The sequence below is a fragment of the Apteryx mantelli genome, chromosome 7 (assembly GCF_036417845.1).
Source record: "Apteryx mantelli isolate bAptMan1 chromosome 7, bAptMan1.hap1, whole genome shotgun sequence".
Classification (NCBI taxonomy): Eukaryota; Metazoa; Chordata; class Aves; order Apterygiformes; family Apterygidae; genus Apteryx; species Apteryx mantelli.
In genome coordinates this window covers 42036036-42062791 of record NC_089984.1, presented here as the reverse complement: position 1 = coordinate 42062791, position 26756 = coordinate 42036036, and the positions used below count along the sequence as shown (strand labels likewise).

The 26756-nt window shown below is 39.3% G+C and overlaps 1 protein-coding gene across 4 annotated transcripts in view; it reads left to right on the top strand.

Annotated features, from left to right (window-relative positions):
* ADAM12 (ADAM metallopeptidase domain 12) overlaps window positions 1-26756 on the top strand; it is a 197094-nt gene that overhangs the window by 33857 nt on the left and 136481 nt on the right. For all 4 annotated transcript variants that reach the window (XR_010884767.1, XM_067300374.1, XM_067300376.1 and 1 more), the window contains exon 3: window positions 14385-14458. Coding sequence is in view for 3 of the 4 variants with exons in the window: in XM_067300374.1 (XP_067156475.1) it covers window positions 14385-14458 (74 nt within the window). In the remaining variant the exon portion in view is untranslated. The remainder of the gene's footprint in view (window positions 1-14384; window positions 14459-26756) is intronic.

Genomic DNA, 26756 nt, shown 5'->3' with positions numbered 1-26756 from the left:
CTGTCTTCTGCTACTGCTTCCTCCACAGCCGGTTAGCTGCACATAAACTGCTACTCATCACAAAACACACCAAATCGCCTCACATATGAGGCCCCAAACGAGGACCTTAGGAACGACTGAAATTCAGCAGGCTTCCCTCTACAAGCTAAAAAGATTAAAAACAAACAAACAAAACTCACCCAGGCCCACTTCCTCTGTAGCGCTTGCAGCCCCAGCCTTTGGCCACCAGGCTCTCTGCAAACATTTGATGAGGCTCCTATGGATCTCTGTAGAGGGCTTCTTACATTAACGGCTTCTTGCTCGCTGTTGGTGTCCTGAAATCCCTGTCTAGAGTTAAAAATTCAAGCAAATAACACTCAGGAAAGAGGAAACTGAGAAGTTAATTGTGCCAGACCAAAATCAATAAGACTTCACAGCTCTAGCCCACCGTTTCCTGCTATCCATGCAGAAATAGAAAGATAATGACTGCTCTGGGAAGAAGAGAGCTTGCTTACAGTTTAGCTGCATCCTTTTCGTGAGGTATTCCTGATTTACTACCTTTTTAATTAAAGAATAAATGTGGAAAATGACATAACAGTTTGGATAAAATATCCCAGGAGCAAACACAAAACAACTAGTTTATATTTTAAAGAAATCTGCATCTTCTGAGCCTGACGCCTTATTCATATTGTTGTTACACTGTGAGCTTATTTGATGTCATTAGAAAGTCAGGCCTGAAAGTTTAATTCAACATTTACATTGTATTTTAAGTAACAGGCACAGAAGAAGTTGCACTAAAACACATTTAGGTGCATTTGGCCAACTAAACTGGTATTAACCAAAACTTCACAATGATGTATATTAAAAGTCAAATGTATTCTTTCTTTAATTACATCTAAACAGAACAGATAGGCCAACCTTGTTTCTAAAGCAGCTATCCAATTGTCTGCTGAGTATATTGGTTAAAATAGGTTTAAAAAAAAAAAAAAAAGTCCCTCTGTTAGAGGTACACTTAGCACCTGTAAAGATCAAGGCTAATGTCAGAAATCTTTTCCTAACTTGAAAATGGACTAAAACCTGGCATAGAAATGAAATAACCTGGAATTTGCTCAAAGTAAACCCATAGTCATTATATAGTATTTACACTGTATGTATGAATCACAACTGTTCATTTTGCTATCAAACAGATGGAAGCAAAAAGGACATCATTGTTGGAATACATTATGTGCTGCTTAAACAATGCTTTGTGGAAGGCTGTACAGAGAAAACAAACATATCTGTTTGGTAGTAAAGTTTTGCAAAACAAAATTTAATAGAGCTGGCAGCTAGGAAGCAATTGCATTGTATCTTTGTAGTCTTAGTTATTAAACAGAACTTGTTGCAGGCGGTCCTTTGCAATTTGGTAATTATAATGTGAATGAACAGCTGCTGATATTCAATTTAAAAATGTATGTGTTAAATGTGTCCTTCTTTGAGGACTATGCCATGTAGATACAGTAGATCTCATTTAGGTTTAGTAGACTGTTTTGTCATGCGTAGTGCTAAAAGTAAAATTCCTCCTCTCTGTAAGGACTATGTGGACTCTGATCTCCTTTTCCTAGATGCTTGATTACAATAGAGCTCATCATATTATAAAAACTTACTCAAAAAAAATCAAGGTCAAGTATGGACTGTGTCGAGGACTATGCATCAACCAGCTACCCACTGTAATTATATTTTATACATCTTAGTCCTTCTGTCCTGCCATATACTCTGTCAGTCCTCCCATCTAATAGCACACTCCTGTCTCTACATTTTACCACCCACACATCCACTGTGTTTTCACAGCACTCGAGCTGAACAGCAAAACTAAACCCCTTTAGAAACATCTCCTCTCTCCTTCTATGCATATAATTATTACAGCATACATTTGTGGGGAACCTACAATGTGCTTTAACATCTGGGCACTTTGAGGGGAAAAATTTATGATGATAACTATACTTTTAAGTTCACAATGATAAGAACTGACACATCCTCCAGATTATTTCTGAGAATGTTTTCCGCAGCAGGAGTTGTCTGGCATGCTGAGGAGGGCACAGACAGATGAGCTGTATGTATTACATACGTGTATTGTATGTACAATATAATTGTGTGTGTTGAGGAAGCCCCAAATCTAGACAAATGTGTTTCAGGGTCAATAGAAAATTGTCTGTTCTGAATTGTGCCCAAGGCGGACATTATCCGAGTCCCCTGCCCACTCTTTATATCCCTTCGGTGTCACTTGCATCCTCACACACTCCTGCGACTTCTGCAGCCTCAGGATGGCGGTTTCTCCATTTTTATAGAGAAAGATTACAAAGCAGTTCAAGAGCAAAACAAAAAAGCAGTCCACGCCCTCCCAATATTTCAGTGTTTCAACTAACTAAAATACAGAAAAAAAGAATGCAAATTACAGTAGTTATTTGGAACTGTGTCCATCCGGAACAACACTGAGATGGCCACCCATTTCACTGACCAAGAGCACTGAAAGTCGATTCAGAATGCTTTGAGAAAGCCCGTAAATTATTCTACCACTGAAGCCGGATTTCACATGCTTTTTGTCTCCCGTCAATACAAATCTGGCTGGGCTCAGTAAGTTATATTAAATGCACATGTATCTCCTTCAAGCCACATTTCATGCTCTCCAAAAATCTTTCTCTAAATTAGATCCTTTCATATTCCTTGAAAAGCTCAGTTCTTAATTAGGAAAGAGTTCTGATTTTCCATTTTCATTAATTCATTTGATTTCAAAATCTTGAAGCCAGAGTAATTGCAACTAAATGAAATTTATTCAAAGGCAAAAAGATACAATCAGTTGCAAACAATAAGGAAATTTAAGAATTTTTTTTTTATGTGAGTAAAGGATAGGTCTAAATATCCTGGCTAACCTGAATCCTTGACAATGCAGCAATCTCCAGAGAAGCAATGATATGTATGTTGCTTCCCTGAATGAACTCGCAGGGTTGGCCAGATTAATGCTTAAATCATTTAATTATTTGGCTTTATTCACATGCTGTTCTTCACTTTTGGATCCCTCACACTCCCCACCAATCACACTATTGCACTGCTCCAGTTCTGTGCCAAGATCTCTTAGCTCAGACTTCGTTCTCTCTAAACATCTTTCTGTATTATGTGGCTCAGATTAAATCTTCTTTGCTAATTTGCTATTGCAATCACAGATGTGCTTCTGGATTCAAGTTCCCTTTTGCATCACAAATAATGGAATGCAAACCAGAAGTGAGGAGTCAGCACCTAATTTCCACTGTTTCAAACTGCAATTTGTCTTTGATGGTCTTTTGAAGATGATAAATGAGGTATATGAAGACAGATCAAATATTACTATTTTTTTAAACTAATGGAAGGGAAGATTTCACCCCAGTTTTAGTCTACTCAAGATAACTTGACAGACTTTCCAAAGCTGTACTTCCAAGACACATGAATCATTTTTATATCCTGGAATGTTAATCCTAAAAGAAAGAAGGATCTGAAGATTTTCTAGTAAAGCAAATGATTATACCAACCTATGGGCAGCTTCCCACATTTTTCTACTTAATTAGAAAGGGACTTTACTTACAGGTATGTCATGCTATGACATACGAGCAAGTATGTCACTCGCTCGTCAAGGTAACACATCTATACATTCACCTTCTTGTGGAAAATAAATGTGAAAGCAGCGTGGAAAGCTCAGAAAGCTTATTTAAAAAAGTTCTCCCTACAACAAAAACATATGATTTATCCTGAATGGTACCCAGAGATTTAAAGTATTAATGACCAGCCTATCTCTTGCCACAAAGGCAAAGACAAAACACAGATGAAAATGCCATTATCGTTAATATATACACACAAAAACTGTAAACAAAATCTATCTATTCCTCATAAAACACATTAAAAAAGATATCTAAACAGGAGATAATAGCAGGCCAATATGCAGCTAATTCTTCCTGTAGATAACTTGCTGAGGTATTTCCAATTGCTAAATGAGCTTATAGAAAATCTGTTTCATTTATTATTACTCATAGGTTCAATAAAAAAGCTATAAAATGGTATTTCTAGACCAAGCTCTCACATGACATATTAGATAAGTTTGAGGGTCTAAAAACTAACCCCCAGTATCAAGGTTATACAAATTGATATTAAAGCTCAGCAAAGATCTCCTTTACACTAAATCATCTAGAAATAGCATGCCCTTTCTCCATTGAAGGGTATGAGGTAAATAACTGAAGAGGAGGTAAAAACAGATAATCAGTTATTTCAGTTGGCTTCAGGGTTACTGCTGAAATTTTCAGCCCCTTAGAGGAAAAGCAAAATCAATATGGCACAGCATTTTGAGATGACAAAGAAAGAAACATCTCAAAGGCGTTTGCAACATGTTATAAAAGAATGAAGAAAAGTTCAGTCACCTTCAGCTGCTCTACCACACGGTGTAAATGAACAAAAATATTCCTACTTGTTTGCTGAACTGACTGTACAGTTAAAAAACAGAAAAGTAATAATTCTGCAGAAGACTCAAAATGTTTCAATTACCTGACCTCAATCTCATGAACCAATACAGCAAAACAGAACGAACAAGAATAGTTTTCAGGACAGTCTGTGGATGCCAGGGTCTAATACCCATAGGAAGTATGGGAAAATGGACCTGAAAATAGCTTTGAAATTATGGAAGAAAGCAGCAGTCATTCCTGCAGCTAGAAGATGAAGAGTGAGTAAAATTACATGCTACAAACTTTATTTTAATTGTTCTTTATGTAACAGAACCTCCTTCCAAGATCTGCCTGTGCAAGATCTAGGCCACCAGCTCATTCCATTAGGAGAGCAGGATATCCATCTGCCTTTTGGGACAACTTTCAGTTGCTTTCATGTTAATATATGGTTCAAGTACATTGTCACATGTTTCCCTCCTCTTTTAATAACTCCATTATTTGTACATGAGTCCTGCTTTGCTTTTATCTGCCTGCCACAACACCAGTAGCCAGTAAACTAACACAAGTAATAGAAAATAATAAAGATTATCTGAGACAGATAGGCTATTTTATGCAGTTTTGCTTGAACAAATGCAGTAAAGCTCTGACAGTTAACACAGTCATTTAAACATTGTTGATCATCTCAAATTCTCTATTTTGTATTTTAACTTCAGAGAATTTTTTCAGGACTAAACCCAAATAGAAATTTTAATACAACAGTTTCCCCAAGGACAGATGATACACAAATTATTTAGGTATTCTTACTAGATGATTGTAGTGTCCCATCAGCTCTACAGATTTATTGTCTTCTGAGGAAAAATTCTCACTTTTGGACACAGAGGAGTCCTCATTTTAGACCTAGAAATACAAACCAACTAGCCTTTGTAACAGAAAAGGAAAGATCAAATGAAAACAGAAAAATTGGGTTTTCCAGCTAGGCATTGGAAAGAGTTGGTAACCACAAAAGAGAGTTTTACTGAGGAGCAGTGAGTGAAAATCTGTTGAACACCTGAAAATTTCTAACAATAGGCCCACCGCTGCATTATCTGTCACAACCACGGCCACAGTCTACATCCATAAGCAAAAAGCTACTTTTATCAGAGCTACAAACACTGAACTGCATACAGGATGCTAAGAAAAAAAAAAGACACTAAAAACAAGCTCTGGGCTGAACATGCTTCCATTCAGACGATCTTTCCAAAGAAAACCATCAACAACAAAAAAACACCCAACCCTAACACCATGTCTCTGTTCACTCTAAATTTAAAATAAAACAGGTCTGCAGTACAGCCCATGTGATCCACCAGAAGGACGTTACAGCCCTAACATCCCAGAACGTGTTTTGAATTACCTCTTGCTTATTGTTAACGGTTGAAATTGTCATCTCAGGATTTTGTCTACTTATGATGCACTGCAGTTAAATCCTCTCATCCCTTCCCCCTTTCTGAAAAGCTTTTGAAGCTTTGATGGTTCTCGGAGTCACAGATGCCATGGATCCTAGTCTGCTGCTGCTACCCAACATTGCTTATGGCATTATATTCCCTGAAAGCCATAGAAGTGCCTCTGGTGAAGTCCGAGGATTTCTGTGTAACAAGTTTTCTGTAAAATCAAGAAAGATGTACAAAAGAGACTTCACCCAGCTTTCAGAAAATTAAGCTCCACATTCGAGATGTTTACAATATTACCTAGCATATACTTTGGAAAGAGGCAATAAGGAAAGTGTTACTATAACACATTGTCAACAGTTCACATGGACAACATATTTTTTCACAGCTGGCCTCTACAGTTTTAAGTCACAGAATGGCTTATATATCTCCAGAACTCTTCAAAGTAAGGATTTCCTCAAGCTGTTTACTACTGTTCTCTAAAACCATACAGCATGTTTATAATAACCTGTACCACTGCTGCAACCGAGCATCTCACAGCGCTTAACTTGACAACAATCTGTGAGGTAGGGATGTGCCACTGTCTCTGTTTTACTGATGAGGAACTACAGCATGGAGAAACTAATTGATTTATACATGGTTACATGGGAACTGTGCAGCACAACACAAAATTTAGCAAGTCCTGCCAGAGCTCTAACTACTTCCTCCCTAAACCAAATCTCTTCAGGATGTAAATGTCTCAGCCTTCGTGGCATCCTGATCTGCTTGTGACATCTCAGTGTGTGCCCTTGAATTAATAATAAAATTTAAAAGAACAAACAAAAGCAAAGGACTCTGTCTCCTCACACAGTTGAGACAGCATTATAGTTAGCATTTTAGTTGTCTATGTATTACTTAGGATCTGGTTCTAAGCCTAAATTAATAATTAGAAAAGAAAATAAAAAACACAGGTCAACAAAGTCTTCATATTAGACACAAAATTGAAAGATTCCCTATGAAGTTTTAGGTATCTTAAAAACTCAAAAAATCCAAACCTTATTCTTTGAGACACAAAGATGGTAAAAACTTGGAAAGTATGTTTCGATAAAGGAGAAAGAATTGTCTTCACTTTACATCAAATCATAGAAAATATGGCTTAAGGGACCTCAGAGGTCATCTAGCCTGGTAGAACCCTTTGACTGTCACATCATTAGTAGAGTTTGACCTGTGTCAGTGCTGTCACCAAATGGTAACATTCACACTTGGCTTTGTCCATTTCAGAGTAGATAATTTCTGAATCAGAGCAGCTACATTCACACTTCTGTTGGCAGTTTTAGTATAAAGGAGAAAAGAGAATAGTGAAAAAAACTGCGCTTCTTTCTTGCCGTTAGATCTCCATCCAGGCCATGCGTGGAACTCTCTTGCGGCACCCACAAAACCTCTTCCGCATGTGCCTGGTGCTTTGCAGTTGGTGCGGATAGTCTCTCCAGTTTTGTAAATCAATTCCATAAAGCCCCAGGGAAGGATTTTCGGAAGTGAGTAAGTGTATGGTGGGGAGCTGGAGGTTCTGCTGTTACCTTATGTGGTGTGTTTTAGCCCAAATCAACAAAGACAGAATGGGAAAGTCTTGGATACAACCAGATGACCAAGACTTAGAGTTTGGGTGCCCCTTGACTAAAGGAGGGAAATCTTCTAGCAGGTAAAGGATTGCTCTTAATAGGAAGATAATTTATTAGTGTTTTTATCCACTGAGAATACTGAAAGAAATAAATGACACAAACTTCAATAAGGGAGATTCATGTTAGACCTTAGGAAAACCTTTCTGTTGGTAAGGATAGTTAATCACTGAAACAAATTGTCGGTGGAGACTGTAGTAGTTTTTAAGAACAGGTTATGTTTACTGGAGGTTTCTTAAAACAGGCTAGACAAGCTTCTGTCATCCTTGCCCTTTACTGGGGGATGGATTAAACACCTTTAGGTCCCTGACAGTTGTTTTTGCTGTGATTCTACAAGGAGCAAATGTTCCAGTAAGAAATCTATTGCTGGGGTGGTAAATAAGATATGTATTTACTTTAATTCTAAATATATACGGAAATTTCAGAAACACATTCTGGTTTCTCTGTACTTTGAAGATGTCTGCTTCCCTATTCCGCTCACTGTTTCCGTAAACAGTAATTTTCTTCTGCATCTGACTGCCTTGTGTAACACTGTGTCAAGCTACTATACATGACTACATACATACATGACAAAGCCAGGCTGGGTTTGCTGTAGGCGGTCAAAATAAATGACACTTACCTCTTGCATATACATTTTTGCTGTGCATCCTATGGGAAAACTGTACTTGGGTAGCTGTGGTCTGATACAGTAATGTGCATGTCTGACGAGCTTTGTGCAAGGCTGACTTCCAAAATCTCCTGTGCTTGTTACTGACAATGGGATTTCTCTTACTTTGAATTAAAGCCCAGACAATTAATTATTAAATGTGACAATCTGAGTTTTTGCTGCGTTTTTCATTTTTAGTCCATGCTGAATATCAATAGGCTTCTTGTGTGAAACTAATTGCAATCCATAATTCTTAAATTAAAAGATTTTTTGTAACTATGTCACGAATTGTAGCCTACTTCAGATGAGAGTGTCCCAGCAGTGGCCTGTCAGGACAGTTCATGCAATCTGTGCCTGACGTGACTTAGCAGGTCACAGCCATAGGTCAAGTTGAAGGCACACGCAGAGTCGGTCCTGTCACAAGATGGGCTTTAGCGGAGCTAATAGCAGCTCTGGGAAGTCAGGTGGAGGGGCTGGACACCACTTCCCTGGATTAAACAAACCTACCTATTTCAGTCTGCCATATTAAGACATTATTTAAATCTTAACTTGAAACCAGAGAAGCAAAATCATCCCTTTTGGTACTGATCTCTATCCTCAAATATTGGATTTGAACAGTTGAAAATGCATTTGTCTTTCCAAATTAATTAATGTTGCTGCTCTGACTTTATTTACATTCCTTCTTAGTCTTTATTTTCTTTTATTTCTATTATATAAATGCTAGAATAATTTTTATTTAAAGTTGGATATACTAGCTAACTCATTTATCTTAATCTGATAAAATCCTTTATTTTTGCTTTATAGTGAGGAAGCTATAGTCATAAACGTTAGGACTGACCACTTCATCAATTTTCTCTCTATTCAGCTGTAATGAGAAATGATTCAAAGTATTCTATCCCAATCTCAAGAGTTATTATCAAGGGGAAAGCTAACAGTACTGCAGTGTGATCACAGGAAGTGCCAAATCCACAGCCTAAAGGAAGAGATGATCCAGCAGTGATTAATACTTTTTCATAGATTACTGTGCAGAAAACTATGCTCTGTGGCATCCACTTTGTTTTGAAATTCCAGAATGGACATTCCACCAAGGTGAACAAATCTACTCCAAAGAAATAGCTCTTAGTATTTCATGCATAAAAGTTGTGTTTATTTTTGTGTGTGTGTGTGTGTGGCTCTTATGTCAATGTTATTAGAAATTAGCCCATGAAAATATAGAAAAGTTCAAAATCTACTGCTGAGACTGTGACCATGCTAATGTGACAAAATGTGTGCAACTAAGGAAAAAAAACTTTACTTACTGGTATTTTTCAGCTAGTATTCTTGTAATGTTTTGATGTCATCACCAAAAGAAAGGTGCCAATTTGTTCACCCCTGTTTTTAGGCAGCATGTCTTTAAAACAGTTTACGTGCTAGGTAGTCAAAGACAGGAAGAAGGAAGTATTGCTGTGTCCAACTTGCAGAGGCAAGTTGGAGGAAAGAGGTAGAAAGGATAAGCAAAGCACAAAAAAAGTTGAGGTGCAACAACTTGGCCTAACTGGGGTCAATGGGATTTGGGCTGTTTCCTGTGATGGATCCCAGGTGTCCCAACCAACAGGAAGTCCATGGTAGAGCTGGGCTCTCAACACCATCTTGACACCATCTCCAGATTCACAGTGGAAGCCCTTATTCTCAAAACCGCCCTTTATTTTCTCTTTCTGAATAAAGACCTAGAGATTGGTGTGGTTAAAGGAAAAAAAAAAAAGCTTAATAGTACTTAAAACACCTATTAATTAAACTTGACATTCTTTGCCTGAAAACTGGCTGAACTGCTGGGCTCGGAGGGTTGTGATCAGCAGCACCAAGCGCAGCTGGAGGCCAATCACTAGCAGTGTGTCCCAGGGGTTGGTAGTGGGACCAGTGCTGTTTAACATCTTCATTACTGACCTGGACGATGGGACGGAGTACACCCAGTGAAAGGACAAGGGGCAATGGGTGCACACAGAAGTACATGAAAGCCCATTTAAACATAAGAAAACACTTTTTTACTGTAAGGATGATCAAACACTGGAACAGGTTGACCGAGAGGTTATGGAGTCCCCACCTGTGGAGACATTCACAACCCAACTGGACACGGCCCTGAGCAGCTTACTCTAGGGGACCCTGCTGGAGCAGGGGGGTTGGCCTAGACGTTCTCTGGAGGTCCCTGCCAGCCTCAGCCATTCTGTGGAGTTTTCAGCTGAAACTGGGAAAGGAAAATTAAACGTGTGGTATGGCCAGGGGACAGAGAGTTTCTCAGTTTGAGAGAGTAATTTCCAGGAAGCTGCTGCTTACAAAAATATCCGGCCATGATGGATATCATCACAACTTGCAACTGTTTTTATTCAGTTGGACTTGTGTAATTTTTGAAGCTCAGCCTTTTTTTTTTATGGAATAAATGTTGTTTTCACATTAGTTTGTGCTTGAATCTGGTACAATATTCTGCTTGTGTTTCTAAGTCATTTGCATTAGGGGACTGCAATAAATCTAGTAGCCATAAATCTAGTTCAGCAGGTAAAAACTGAGCATATTGATTTTAATTCCATTGTAAGAAAACAAGAGAATTCTCTGCCAGTCGGCTCATAGAGTGGGTTGTATAGAGTCTCTCTTTCTCCTTTGATATGTTACTATCAAAAATATGCTACTGTCTCACCAGGCTCTTGTTGTTCAAGAAATGCTTTATTCATTTTTTTAATGTGATTTATCAGACATAATTTTTGTTTGGCCTTAACTAAAGGTTCATCGCTTATTGTGGTTCAGTAATTTTTTTCAATTATTGAGCAGGTTCCACTAATGCCAGTTCAAACCAGCTAACATCCTTCAGCAAGCAAGGAGCAAACTAATGGGGGCAAATATCTTTCTCTCTCCCCTGATCTAATTCCACGTAAATTTGAATGAAAATGCTCTAAATAAAAGAGGGAAATTAAGGAGAGTATTGCTTCAGTCATTTAGAAGTCAGTTCCGCCTCTTAAGATATCAAGGAACAATTTTTGTGCATTGGTGAAATCTTGTCATATACTGCAGAGAACTTACTGCCTAAGAAAAGCAGAAAATTGAAGTTTCCAACTAGAAAGGACTAAAGAGCATAAGTCTGTAGAGAAAAAGAAGGTAGAAACATCCAAAAGTATTTATTATGGTGTAAATAATGCTATTTTAATAAGGTTCATTTCAAATTCACATTTTATAATTTTAAAGATATTGTATGTGGAGTAAATGGTCATACCAACATGGAAATTGTTTTATTATTTCCCCTGTAGTTCTTAAGACAGGCTTAGAACAAATGGTTCTTCCTAAAAAGTTTTGACCAGGAGAGTACATGCCCTCACAATGTGCTTTTTTGATTATTCTAAACAGAAAATGTAAAACAGCGATGTAATATCTGTCTTTATAGTAATTCCTGTTTAGTTTTGCAACTCAGTTTTGAAAATACTGGTGTTAAGGGGAGAGCATTATGTTGCTTTATGAGAGTCAAAATGAGTTTTTAAGGTCTCGTAGCAGAACTGAGCAAACACTTTAGGGCAGTGTTCACCAGCACTGCAGAAAAGCAAAATAAAATATTGGAGTTCATTTCACAAGTGTATACCTAGAAAAGGAAAGCAAACAAGCAAACCCCTTTTTGAATGATCTCTGATTCTTTTTCACATTAGAAACATATCTTCTTTAGGTACTTATATGCTCCTAATGACCATACCACCTGAGTAGCTTGTAATTTTTACTGTATTCATCCTTATGACTGTCAGACAGAATAAGAAAAGCTATAGTTTTATCTCTTCCTTCTCCCAGACAGCAAACAAGGAAATGAGCCACTTGCTTGAAAGAAAAATCTCTGCTAAAGCAAGGATCTGAACCTGGGTCTCGTGCAAAACAGTCTGGCATCCTAGCTGGGGTACATTATTGTTCCCTGTAATGAGAATGTTTCAGCTTTAGAAATTCTGAGTGATGATTTTTGCTTTGTAACAGTCTGTTTTATTTTGTACCTTTTTTTTTAACTTTGCTAACATCAATTGACTGTCAAATAAGTACCACAATAAACTCATGAATAAACATATTTATCATCTGCATATTTAGAGAGGGCCTTTAGCAGAAAAGAACCCATTTGTGCTACTGCAATATCTTAATTATTGCATTATATTGTAGTTAATTGTATTTTATTCTCTCAAAACTTTATAATATGCATATCATATGGGTTTTGGAACCAATGCAATAATATTAAAGTGGTAATCAAAATTACCCCTAAATATTCTTCCAATAAATGACTCCCATGTGTTTGCTGAATACCAAGGATAGTCTGAAGCATTTATTTAGCATTCTAGTGGGATCTAGTTTCTGCAAAGTTCACATAGATGCAGAATTTCATCATTGCTCTTTTGTGTGGAAGGGGGAAACGTGTTTGATTTTGCACGAGCAGTGGGGCAGGGTGCTTGGAAGAAGGCAATCCTATGAGTCACAATCTGTGCTTAATATTACCTGAGAGCACTGGGGAGTTGTCAGATATTTTTTATTATAACAAAATTACCATTTTGTTTAGTCTACAGCAGTCTCCTCATAATTTCACTTTTTAATAAACATTTACAAATTTCCAAATCATTTTAAAATCATTGCATTTCATGGGTGGGGTGCTCCGACAGTCATGCAGACCGAGTTTCCATCAGGGCACTGCTGTAACATTCACAAATTTAGACACATTTCTCAATAAATCAGTTAAATACTAAAAACTTAAAATTAGACTGCTGCAGTTCTGTGATTGGCTGGTCTAAATCTTCAAAAAAGTGTACTGAATGTATAGAGGAACAACTGATTTATTGAGATATTGTCAGAATTTCAAAACAAGGAATTACTGTCTAGCTATCCAGTAAGTTTGTTTAATGAAACGTAAGTTGAGTGTAAACAGTCTTAAAATATATGTGAGTTCAGACTTTTGGATTAAGAGTAACTAGCATATGATAAACTGTGCTTTCTCATTTGAAGTACAGCTCTCAAGAGCTCGTATAGATACGCTGGCCCTTGCTGCAAGCAAGGGTTTGAGTCCGTCTGCCTCAGAGCCACTTGTTCAGCTCTATGCCCAGACCTCTACGATGACCTTTCAGAGCTTCCAAAAACTAGTGAATTTAGCTTCAGATACTAACAATAAAAAGGAACTTTTTTGATAATCAGGGGGACGACTGTATGAAGATTGCGCACAGTCATGTTAGTGTTGAAAATGAAATCCGCATGTCTGGATTCCTGCTCCCATGCTAGAATGGAACTGGGATTTCCCTGTGCTCAGCTGTTGATGACTTGTTTAGAAAATTCTCCTAAATACTTGTGTACTTGGTGCATTGTTCTCACAAAGATACTTGAGAATATTATTGACTATATTTCTAATTGCTCCAACACCATTTGTTTATTTATTAGCTAAAACCTAATTATTCCCTATGAGAAGTTACAAAATACATATTAAAATATGTAGCTATTTATAGAGAAGAACTAATTCAGCATCACTCTACTTTCTGTTTAGTTTCCGTGGTGGTTTTAGATCTATGTTGCATGTGCATTTCTACATGCAAGGTATTTAGCACACTTAACCTTAAGGGGATAAGTATTTGTGTTAGAGCCACACTGCTGACTGTGATCGCAGTGCTACAGGTCTGCTATCAATGCTGGAAGTACTAGCTATGTACATGAACATCTCAAAAGGACAGTGGTCATGCAAAGCCCAAGCCTTATTACCTGTACCTCGTTTAAAGAAGAATGCTACAGCAAGGTTGAGCATTGATGAGAGATTATATTAGTGTTTAGAACTAGTTACACTATCATATGGAGAGGAAAAAGAGAAAGTTCAAAACCATATCAAAGAGGTTTCCTGCACGTGATGTGGACTGCATTACTATCTTTATCTTCACAAACAAGGTGCACTCTGTGGAGGGCTGCAAGTGATACAATTGCTTAAGGGTGCGATTTGGTGTCCTGAAGACGCAGGTGTGATGCCCCATGGCACTGTGCTGCCTCTTGCTGTTTGTTAACACTGCGCTGCATGTGAAGAGCTGTTTTATTGCAGACAATTCTCCTTCTTCTGTTTGTAGCTGCCTGTTCCTCCCAGTCAGGGCCCTGATTCTGCAACAGAGGAAGTTTGTTCGGCTCCCTGCCAGGCAGAGGCCTGCAGGGTTTCTCGGCACATCGCAGCAGGGTGGGCTGTCCAGGGATGTTACTCGATTTGGGCTCAGCCACCTTTGTTTTCCTTTTTCAGAATCACCCAGCACTGCTGCAGGTTGTGATACAAGCTGAAAGTGAACATCTAGTCATCAATCTGGAGCGAAATGAGTAAGTATATTTGTTGCATATTCAGTTTATGCTGGAGGTTCTTAAAGAGGGGTTAAAATTCTAAAATCTATAGTTTAAAGGTAACCTGTGCCAAATCTGCTACCTGACACTTACAGAACAGGCCCTTAACGAGAGTGTTTTATTCCAGTTTGAATTGCTTATATTTGAACTCTGCTTATAGAGCAAGAATCCTTATATACATCTGTATTTACATGGTATTGAAAGCGGAAATATTGCCTCTCAGTGTTTTCTTGTCATCTTTATTTTTATTTGGTTTGGGTTTGTCCTTCTTTCCTGCAGTAATCCCTTTTATTTACAGTAACATGGAAAATCCTGCAGACTTTGGAACGTTTTTTTTGGAGGACTCATCCCTCCCTGGCATCCCCTACTGCCATAGGTTGCTTCCACACAGCAGCAGTCGGTGTCCGGTCAGGGAGCATGAGTCAAGTACTTGGGCTTAACGCTGCTGGACTTTTAAATGGGAGTTCTGTGCATTTGTTGGCAAGGAGTTGATGATGGGATGTTTACACTATTAGTGAGATCAGTGATCAAAGCAGAGCTTGAGCCCTTATTTCGGGACTATAAGTATTGTATCTTCTTCCATGTGCTCTGACATCTCTCTTGACAACTCCCATCCCTGTCTGGAAGCTTTCAGAGACAGGATGCCGGAGAATGCCTCCTCCTATGTGCAGCAGGGAAGATAACCTGGACACGCACTCCAGCCACAGGCATCTGAGATGTGGAGCTGTTAGGGGCCACCCTCCAGCTGGGGTTGGTGGCTGGCTGTGCGGAGTATTCCTCCTTGGTTAGCCTCAGCCACATGGTGAGTTATGTTCTCCTCCTTGGCTGTAGGAGGAAGCCCATTTTTCCACCTAGTGCTGCTCTTTGCCTGTAGCTGGCAGAGCTACTTCCCAGCTCACTGCCCTCTTCAAGCAGAGGCATGTGTCTAGGTGTCTTGTAATTTGGTTATATTCAGCAAATCAGAAGCTTGCCAGGCTACGTATATGATACTTGACATAGCAGTAGCTGTCCCCCAGCCCACCCTTCCTGGTGTTGTGGTATTTACCACCTGCAAAGCCCTCTGTGATTTTCCTTGAGCAGAGCTTTTTGAGTAGTGAAAAATACCTGTTTTAACCTGTTGCATCATTTGTAGAAATGCTGGGTTGTATTGAACAGTTTCTGCTCCACATCCTTCAGATGTGGAGAGCAAATCTGACAGTTTAGTAACACGGGACCAGTATCTTTGTGAGAAATTCACCTGTAAGCCCTGAAGTTCAGAGGGACCCTTCTGAACTGCTTGTCAACTAAATACACAGGGCAGACAAAAGGGGTACAGAAGCATAGAGAAATGCAGTCCTCTGCAGGGGATCTCTTTGGAAGTGTGTGACAAGGCCCATAGTGGAACCAAAATCATTGAAGTCTCAGTTTACCATCTCAGCTGTTGAACTACTTTCGCCTTTGAGCATCTCAAGAATATGTTTTGGGAATACAGATCAGGACAGCTACATGCTGCTTGTCAGAGGAAAACCAAAGATCACTCACATCCTATGGAAAAATTTTCCATAAAATGTTAGCACAGAGCAATATGGTTCTGTAGGCTTCCCTGCTGGTGAAATAAAAGAAGCAGAGGTGCTTTTTGTTGTATTAGAGAGACCAAAGACATGAACAGTGCAGCTCTACGTATTAAGTTGAGAGGAGGGAATGTGCATTTGAAAGCAAGCGTCCAAAGGAGAAGCGTTCACGCTGGCTTGAGCTGGTGACAAAGAACTTCAGTGGAACGCAATGGGGCACCTCTTTACTGCTCTGCAGTAAAACAACAAAGAATGCTTTTTATTACCAACCATTTGGATGAACTCTAACATTACCCAGCTGCGACGCAGAATCCAGTTCACTTTGTCATTCAGTGTTAGGCCCAAATCATGACCCTTCCTGATGTTATTTTCAGTAATTCTTAGTTGTTCATTTCCTGTCCTTGAAACAAAACGCGGATGCCACGTGCGTAGGTTGCTCTGTTTCAGTCATTCATCACAACTAGAGGAGGATTTAATTCATTTAGTAAACATGGATTTAACTTTATATGCCCTTAATCTTTGTCAAAGGGTGTGCCTTCCTTCAGGAATGTGGAGTATGCTGCAATTGAGGAAACTATTTGCATTCCATGTCAGAGATTAAAAGAACATAAAACTGCTAATACAGACACTGCTGAACATATTAAACTCACTTGTACCTGCAATAAACTGTTGGATTTATGTAATTCTAAGATGCAATCTTGATCTCTTTTTAAAAGATCAGTAGGATATGAAAGGATTGTAAATTAACTTTTATGAGAACCTGGACCTGATTAACTATTATGATTTTGAGATGATGAGCTTTGCTTCTTAAGAAATATAGTATTTACCAATTTTTCTTTTCTGGTTTACTTATCTCTCTAATGGGGTGTCTGCAAGAAGATTTTTGTTCTAGAACAAATATGTATAGTGCTATAGACCCCTTACCAAGATATTTTGCACGCAGTAGATTATGGACTGCGGAGAAGTGGTGGATCCACAGAGGACTAGTGGATCTGCTCTGGGGACCTGGCTCCTCCAGTCTGCTCCCTCTTCCTGACAGCGTGGCGTTTGCACAAACCAGGCAGCGAGGGGTTCACCATGGTCTTGACCAGGTTTCTCATCTTGCAGAGTTGAAAGTCTCTGATTAAATGCTGGCCTATCCTCTCTGCCTTAATGAAAGGAATTATGTGATTTCTTGGAAAGTGGTGGCTGAACACCTTGCATCATTTCCCTAATAATTCAGCCCTACTCTTCTAGTCACAGTTTATTCTCTGTTCTGCCGCATTCTTGCTTGCTTTGTGATAGTTTTTTCTTCCATTGGTAAAATCAAGGTTGCTAATGCTTTGCATAGGTATTGATGCTAAATTGGTGAATCCAAAAGTTTAAACAAAACAAAAAAGACCCCCCAAAACCCCCTTGAAAGCCTGAGTATGGGAGTAGCCATTAAATCAGCATGCTTGAGGTAGAAGTAGCTATGCTAAACACACATTTTTTTCTTGAATAATAAGTGACAATAGATAAGAAGCTCTGATACTTGCGTGCTCTTATTTAACTGTAGTTTCACATAAAGCATTTTATTCTTTGGAGAATGGTGGGGATGGAGGTAGAGCGGACCCCAAAATTACATAACTTCTGCATTGGGTCATGCAAAAAAAAAAGGATATAATTTTCCATACTTAGTAGAAACAGCTGCTTTGAGTAGCCTCGACATTAAAATCCATTTACTGAAAACCTTAGAGATTTTCCAAAACTAGAGTTATATTTCAAAACATGATTCAGATGCATTAGGCAACCCCAAGTGGGGACCGATGTGTTAAACCATCTGTTATCTATGGAAATATTTAATGTCAATTTGGTGTATTCTGATTTTTAGAATGAGCAAGACGTGTTCATGTTTTTAGGACAACATGCTATAGTTAGTTCTGGAAGGTCTATTGGTACCTAACTTCACATCTTGCAGTTTTAAATCTTCTCTGTGGTTTCCAGCTTTTAAGTTTATTTGTGGACATTTTCATTAAATATTTCAGTGATCAATTTTCAGGCATTGCACATTCATAATTGTAAAAACAGAATTATTTGCAGTGACTTCAGTTTGCCAGTCTCAGAAAACCTACTAGCAAGCTCCTTTTGCAAGCACGTTTCTTGGTATGATTTAGTTCCTGAATGTGATTGCCCTCTTGAGAACCTTAAGTTCTGTTGTACCTTAAATGTTTTAGAAACACTTGTCATTTGGAGAGATTTTCCAGAATCAGCAAATCATCTATCAGCTGCAAAACAAACCACCCTTCAGAGCAGCTGATTTTACTATTCTGCATTACATTAATAATTCTGATGCAGTTTCTGTTGTGCAAGGGACAGTAATGTATGCACATGTAAATTCCTTTAAAGCTTACTGTAGCATGCGGGTATAGACGAAAGTAGGTTTAATACAGTGTAAGTGAAACAGAACCTCCATAAGATTAAATCTGAGTTTGAGAGTAGAACGGTATGTGACTACTGGCTGTTTTTCTGCAACTGGAAACATTTTACACTGTCAGAAGTAGGTCTGCATACAGCAAACCACTTAAGTATTCTTTTAACTTTAAACATGTGAGTAATCCAGGTAAAGTCAGTGGAATTACTTATTTTCGAAGTTAATTTCACGCTTAAGTGATTTGTTGACAAAGGTCATGATTATGAATGACAAAGCAATAGAACTTTGAACAGATGTTAGAGATCTTTGTCAGTTCTCAATTCTGTGTATGTCTGAGTCTGTAGCTGATAAAGATAAAAACTTGAGATAAATAGAGGGCATCTGAGGGACATTAAGGAGATAGGATGGCTTTATCATAAGGACCCGGGCATCGGCAGCAGTTCAGAGCTCAGGTTTGTCTTGGACGGTTTCCTTCTGATGGGAATAGTTGTTCACTCAGCTTTAGAGGGGGAAGTAGCAAGGGTGTAATTTGTACAGTTATGATTGACAGGCTGTTGACAATGTCTCAGGAAACGTGTGAATGGAAAGACAAAGCTTGATTATTTAAGAGCAGCAGAGCTCACTATTCATTTCCCCATAACTTTGTGTTCTTTTTGGTCATGTTTATAACACAACATTTAAGAAAACACGATAAAAAAGGGAATATGTGGGGTTAGATTCTATTCCCCCAGTAAAATTTTTTCTGTTCTACTTTATCAGGAGAGAAAATCCATTCCAGGCCATGGTATAAGTCACCATCCTATCCTTTAAATCCCCTAGGATCCCAGAGATCTCCAGAAGTTTAGAACATCACTGCCTGCCCCCCTTCCACTGCTGCCACTTCTACATGGAGACGCAGCACCAGGGATTTATTGGGCTCTTGGCGGCTCAGTATCGGAGGCTACCTTGAACACTTGACTCCACGGCAGATGAGGTTTCAGCAGTATTTCCTCGGTCTGAAAAGCAGACAGTAGGCAGGTCCTGTCTCCTTTCTGACCTACCCATGCATGCCGTTCTCTCTCTTCTCCTACCCTTCAGGCAAGTAGAAATTGAAACCAGCACAAGGACTCATCAAGGGAGCACGGATGTAGAGGCTGATACTACACCAAAGAGAACACGTACATGCTAGGCAGAGCCGTTTTGGGCAGATGTCAGGGGTAGGAGACCTCTTACCAAGATATTTTGCACAAAGGGTGCCATTCCTGTAAATATGTGGGAGCTTTGGTGACTTGGCCCTCTGAAGCCCAAAGCACTTCTATCTATGTATGAATTTTGGGGTGTGATGCAGCTTTCACTCAAGTCAGTGGACAAATTGACCTAGGAACTAGCTCTGTCCGTAAGCCTTTAACTTTGCACATCTTCGTTCGGAGTGCTAGTGACCTGTCTCTAAAGAGGATTTAGTGTTCAGAACCCTTTTGTAGTCTCTTTTGGTTAAAAAAAAAAAAAGAGAGAGAGAGAAGAAAGTGCTCTCTTCTTCTCTGTATGACCTTTGTGAATAGGAGGGCTGATTGGTTTGCAAGTGACATTCTGGCTGGATTAATTTAGCAGGGAAACAGCCCATTTCCACTGCCAAAGAAAATAGCTGACGAAATTTGTTAATGAATCAACATACTTATATACAATCAGTGGCTTGAAATACAGATAAAGGAAACAAGTCTAAACAAACAAATACTAAATAGCGAAACAGGACCTCTCAGAATGTACTTGCTGTTATAATTCTGTGCAGTAATTTAGCCATAAAACGGTGACCCCTGACTGCTTTATCTGCAAACACTGGAGCCAGCAGCTGTACTGCAGTGTTTCTGTGCAAGCTGACAGTTGGGGTTTCACTTTAATTGAAGTAAAAGTTTCATCTTAATGGAGGTAAGAATTTTTCCCTTCTGCACTGGCAACAGCCATTTAGTACACACCACACTGAACTTAGGAAGATTCAGCTACTGCAACTCCTGGAAAAGTGTATTCACACAGTGATGGTCTTAATCCTTAACTCTAACGGTGCAGTTGTTTGCAATAGCTCTGTGGTATAAGGATGACATATCTAGCATGGACATTCAGGTGCCAAGATGCTGGATTTATATGCTCTTATGCTTTTGCTAAAAGTAGACATGTTATTTTTTTTTGTAAACTAAACCTCACTTCAAAAGTATGGGTTGGATAAATATTTTTTAAACTTTTTTTCCAATTCCTGATAAAAACAGGAGTATCAGTCTTTTATTCCAAAATCTGAAAGTGCCTTTCTGGTTGGAGAGCTACTGATGACTGCAAATTCAACCCATCACCAACTTAGATAAAGTCCATAAATATTTTGCAAATTTAGATGATATGCAGCTTTATCCATCTGTAGGTTCAAAACTATTAAGTTTGACTAAATTGCTAGTATTCATTATTTTAGCGTTTCCTCTTTAAACATTTTGGGGTTTGGCTGAAATTAAGTGTATGCTTGCACTTAATCTAAATATTACATTTTAGGGAAGTTTGAATAAAATCTTTTGACAAGTTTTTTGAATTTAACAGGAATCAAAATTATATCCCTTCTTGTAGTTTTAGGACTTTCCAATACCTATAATCCATAGGTATATATAGAGAGAGATTTTACAAAATGATACTTTTCCATGCACCTGGATTTCCGTAAAAAATCTTGCCACACACTCCTTGCATAGACTGGTCTCCAGACACCTATAGACAGCCTATGGGTGAATATTTAAGTGCAGCATGATATGGAGGCTCCATAGCAATGAAGAAGGTTCCACAGTTACTCGTTCTATAATTGAGTGAGTAGTAGCACAGTTTGGTATTAGCCATGCAAGGCAAGTGTGTGTGATTGGGGCTACCTTTTTGGTTCGAGTTGCATTTATCATGTTGTTTTGGAGCTGTGTGTTGGAGTGAAAGTTTTCAGTGCCATCAGGAGAGAAAATACTGCCTCCTTGATCTTTTTTTCCTCCCTTTATATAAACCTGCTGAAATAAAGGAACAATGAGAGAAGATATTTGTATGCTGATATAACATGCTGGAGATGGAGAGGACAAAAAGACTGGAATTTCTATTCTGGAGACTCTCTTGTGACTGAATGTCATAATCTCTACCATGTCCAAGCTTCTCCTCTCCCTGTGTCCCAGCTGGGCCATGGGGCTGTGCCGAGCGAGCTGGAGAGCGGAGAGGCCTGGGTCCTGCTCACGGCCCGATTCCCGGGAGTACCATGCAGTACGTGGGGTCTAGAGATCCCACGCTGCTTCTGTCCCTACCCTGCAGCCTTGGCTTGCATGAAAGACTGGCAGAGTTGATCCCCTTTCTCAGATGGAAAAACTGAGGTATGGAGCAGTTAAGCCTTTCTGAATTTATGGCAGAATTACAAAACTTGTTCATACAGCAGGCAAAAAAAAAATAGTCTGACGGGTAGCGCAGGTACCGTTTTCTCTGCTAGTATGTTTTCTTGAGAATGCCAGTTTCCAGTGCTGCATCGGTTGACAGCTTTGAACCATTGCAAGACAAGGTTTTGCTTGTTCAGTGTCAGAGCAACCCTAGAGCTGTACCTTCTGATTAAATATATAAAAATATTAGAGAGGAAAATATATTTGCTGGTGTAATAAACTTAATAAAGAATTGTCTGCTTTAGATTTTGTTCCCTAGTTATATTGCAATAGTAGAATATTGTATTTTCAGAACTATATTTTAATCTCACTTTGTACTGCAGAACGTCAGGTTTTCAGCATTTCATTTTAACATCGCTTAGCAGAGAGGTTGGGGAGGAGAACTGGCTATAAGAAGACAACAGGAATGTATACTCCCTCTCTCCTGTGGGCTGTCTGGAGTCAGTGTTGATCGTGATGATAATAAAAACAGGCAAAACGTAGTCATCTGTGACTGCAAAATAAATAATTAGGAAAGAGATGAGAGAGAAAAGCATCTTTCTGTAAACCTTGTAATCTCCCACTGATTGTCATATGCCAGCATGCGTGGTGCAAAAGCCTGTGATGGATGGATGGCCTCCCGGCCAACACCAAATCGTTTTTCAGGCTGGCAGGCAAAGCGCTAGTCTATCCAGCTGGAGCCAGGCGTCGCTTGCAGAGCTCTTGGGTGGTTTTCGCCTGTCGCTGTGTATCAGTTGCTCAGGCAGGTTTCAGGCTGCTTTTGTTTGTTGGGGCTTTTGTTTGTTTGTTTGTTCCCAGCAAGAGTGAGCAACGTTTCAATCGCAATGAAAGTGAAGCATTGAATTTTCCTTTGCAGCATCACATGCACCATAATTGCCCATGATGTTTGGTCTCCTTTTCATAACACGTGTAAAGATACCAGGCCAAAACCAAGAGGCTTCTCCTGCTTTTCAGAACCATTTGTGGATATTGCTTTCTGGCTTCAGAAAGGCAGGGAGGACTGTAAATGAGTTTTCGATTCAAAATTGAGGCCGAACCTGCTTTTAATGAATTTTCTATTAGATATTTTCATTTTGATGCTCAGTCCCAGGGGTCCTATGTCTTTGAATAGGAGCACACATATTGCAGTAAGTCCAGCATCTCTAGAATTTCTCTTCTTTCTGCATCTAGTGGCATTTCCCTGGCACACACTCAGTTCCTAGGGTCTTTAGCTTCTCCAGAAGGCTTTGCAGAGAAAACTGAATAGTGTCGCCTTGCAAATTTTATAGGGAAGGATGCCAACTTTAATTTGCTTTAGTTTTCACTGTTCAATTTTTTTTTTTTTGAGGGTTAGAAAATACAGAATACACGGAAGTACAGTCCCTCAAATGAATTCTCTGTTATTTTATGTTACACCTGGAAATGAAGGAATCAAAAGGAACAATTCGGTTCTGCTCATAGTCCCTCTCTGGGGCATGGGGCTCTGGTGGGTCTGCTGAGCATGGCACGTGTCTCCCATGCAACCTGGCTTCCTAGTTTTCAGCTAAGCTACAGCAAACTGCCACTGTCCTCACTGCAGAGCTTTTCAGGAAGCTACTTGGGGTAATTTCTAGAAGCATTAAAAGTTGATCTCCCTGTCCAGGTGTGTCTGACTGCAGGGGTCCCTGCGCTGTCAGTCATGGAGTGATTTCTTTGGGTTATATGGTTCAAAGAGGAGCGACTAAATACACTTGTCCTTCCAAGTAACTTCTTCACAGCTTTCACTGATTCTTCATCATGTGCATTGAGTAATGGAGTCAAGTTCTATAGTACAGATTTGTGTTTATAGATGCTTAAAGTTATGCAAAACATACTTTATTCTTCGGTGTATGAAGAGCATCCACTCAACCCTTTCCCCTGGGCCTAACAGAGCACAAGCTACACATCTGTGAGGAGGGAGTGAACCTTACTGCTTCTCCAAAGTGCATATATTGTAACATGATAAACTGCCTATATGTCCAGTTGCTGTTGTTATGCAGCACCTGTTTGTATTTCCATCCATTCGGGTAATCATGTCGTCTGTGAGTCTGCTTCCATATTTTTAGCTAGTCGGTGGATGTAACACAAAGGGATTAACAGCAGAAGGAAGACTGGGGGTGTCCTGGCAGAAATGTCAATACAGTAGAAACTGAAAGAAATTGCAACATTAAAAGAAGTTTAAGTATTTGAGGTAATTTTTAGTCTTCTGTACCTTTGTCTCTTTTAAAAATCTCAGTGAGGAATTGAGCTCAGGACCCTCTACATAAGTTTTGATCCAATCTGGCCTTTTTTTTGTTTACTTTCTTTTTTTTCTGTCCCCCTTCCATTTTCCTGTTCCCCCCCCTCCATTTTTCTGTCTTCCCCCCACTTTTTTCCTTTTTCTTTTTCTTCTTCTCGAAACCCCTCTGAAAGGGGTTTCCAGGTGTATACAGGTTTCCATAGACAAAGCAGGGCAGCGTTCAGCTCCTCTTCAAGCCTTTCTGTCTGCGCTGGGTGCAGTCAAGGAGGTAGCGTGCACAGACCCTCTGTAAAAGTGACTGGTTCCTCATGTCTCACAAAATACGGGGAAAGAGGAGGGCCCTGGTGAGGAGGAAATTTAGTGCCTCACATCAACACAAGACGAGTGTGATTTGTGGATGTTTCTTTGGGCATGATCTGATTCAACATCACTGATGTAATGGTTTCTTTTACATTTTTTGAGCGAGGAGTTTGTGACTCAGGCAGCAGGCATGTCTGCATAGCTGCTTGCAAGAACAGCTGTTTCTCTGCATCTGCTTATGGAAGGTTTTCCTCTTAAATGAAAAAAAAAGAAAGAAAAAAAAGAGAGGAAGAAAGAAAAAGCCAGATGCAAGGTACTTGAGGACAAGAATCTTCTGTGTAGGGCTGGATGCAGAGGCAAGTTAGATACTTTCCTGGATGCTAAACTCAAGACTGTTTCCAGAAAATGTCAGTTCCTGTCCAAGTGACAGAGCAGTTTCTCAGGGCTGCAGAGGATGGCAGAACGCGCTACCGAAGAAATACCCGCTTGCGAACCGCGGCGGGGCGGGAGTGCGCAGCCCGGAGGCGGACGTGCTGCTTCCCGTGCTGGGAACCCTGCGCCAGGTTCGTCCACCTCCCCACCTCGATCTGCCCAGCTGCAAAATAAGGTTTACTTTATTTATTTAATTTCCTTCTAGTGGAGCCTTGAGGATTAATTTGTTCACATTTTGAAGATGAAAAGCAGCATATGAGTGCTAAGTATTGCAATACCAGCCAAGATGGATGATTCAAAAAGCAGAGCCTATATGAAGAGTCTGAGTGTGGAGGAAATACATATATGGAAACATAAGCTTGGCAGGAGGACGCGCTTCTTTTTCCCCTCTTTGATGTCTGGCCTCAGTAATCCAGACAGATTTCTTCAAGAAATTGGTCCAATTTATTTCTGTGCTTTTATCTTACTACCTGCTACTTGTTCATTTGAAGTAACTATAAAAAATTTGAGTACCTAGCTGTATGGAAAAGTATGCTTTTTGTATGAACAAGGTAATCTGAGTGCACTGTAATACTCCCCCTGAATGGGACTCTTCTCAGCAATTTATGCTTTCTGAGTCCTCTTGGGATTAGAGCAGAGCTTGCCTGTTCCTTGATCTGACCCACATATTTGCGCTTTCTCAGTGCTGTTTAGTCCAGCAAAAGCACACTGTCCTCCTCCTATCTGATGCTCTTTTTCCCCTAAGGATGAAAGGAGTTATGGTCAGTTACGGTTCTAATTATGGTTCAGTTTTGATGTAGTATCTGTCATGTTACATATTTTATCTGACTAGTATTTTGGAATCCATGTGTTTTGTTTCAGTTTGCATATAAAATGATCGTATCTTACCAAAGTTTTTCTGTAAAAAGAAGAAATAGGGGGAAGTATATGTCTCCGACTCTCATCAAAATAAGAGAAGTCTTGTCTTCAGAAAAGTTGTATGCAACATTTATGAATGTTAAAGCAAACTTCTTAGTCAAACTTAATCAGAAATACATAACTGCAGCTCCCTGACTTCAGGAGAATGGTTGTGGATTTACATGAGAGAAGAATCTAATAGATATGAATGTTATTTTTATTCTGGGTGTTAGCAAATGAATGACGTATTTCTGAAGAAGAATTAGGAAATGGAGGTGGAGATATTTGTTGATCCTTTACCACATCTCTGAAAACCATGGAAATAATGGTTTTCTTTACATTATATACAGCCCCTCATATATACTTTAGAATTTTTGTCTGCTTCCCTCTGTGACCTGTATTGATACAGTCAGGTATCCTGTACAGACAGATTCTCCTTTTTCTTCTCGACGCCGGACCTAGCTTATATTATGTCCTGTCCGTCTCTTTCCCTTTCAAGAGTTGGGTAACGCAAGCTCTACATTCTCCTCCGCCCCCCAAGCATAATTTGTTCTTGTTATAATTTAATACTGAGGCAGTAAATGCCTTATCAGTTTTGAAACAGCGGTCTGGATAATTCTAAGCAGATGTCTCTCTATCCTTAATCACGACATCAGTTATTTCTTGGTCAGTCTTGATTAGCTGATTCTTACATAATTAAAAAGTATAGTTAATGGCCAGTTATATGTGGGTTGAACACGCTGAAAAGAACAGCTTAGCCCCTGGAGAACAAGAGGCTGATGAGCCAGTAAAATCAAGCTAAATGGAATGAGTCTTCATTATGAGTCATTAGAAAAGATGACGCTTTGGCTAACAGATGAAATATCTTTGATGAAGACCAGTTGTAAAAGCACAACTTAATGCTTAATAAATGTATTGGGGTGACTCATAAATTCAACGTACACATTTGTTTCTTTGCAGTACGTGTCAAGTCCGGTGCAACACCATTTCCTGTATTAGATGTGTCCCCTGGCTGGATACAGGCTTTAAAAAAGACACTCTTAAAATCACTGGATGAAAGATT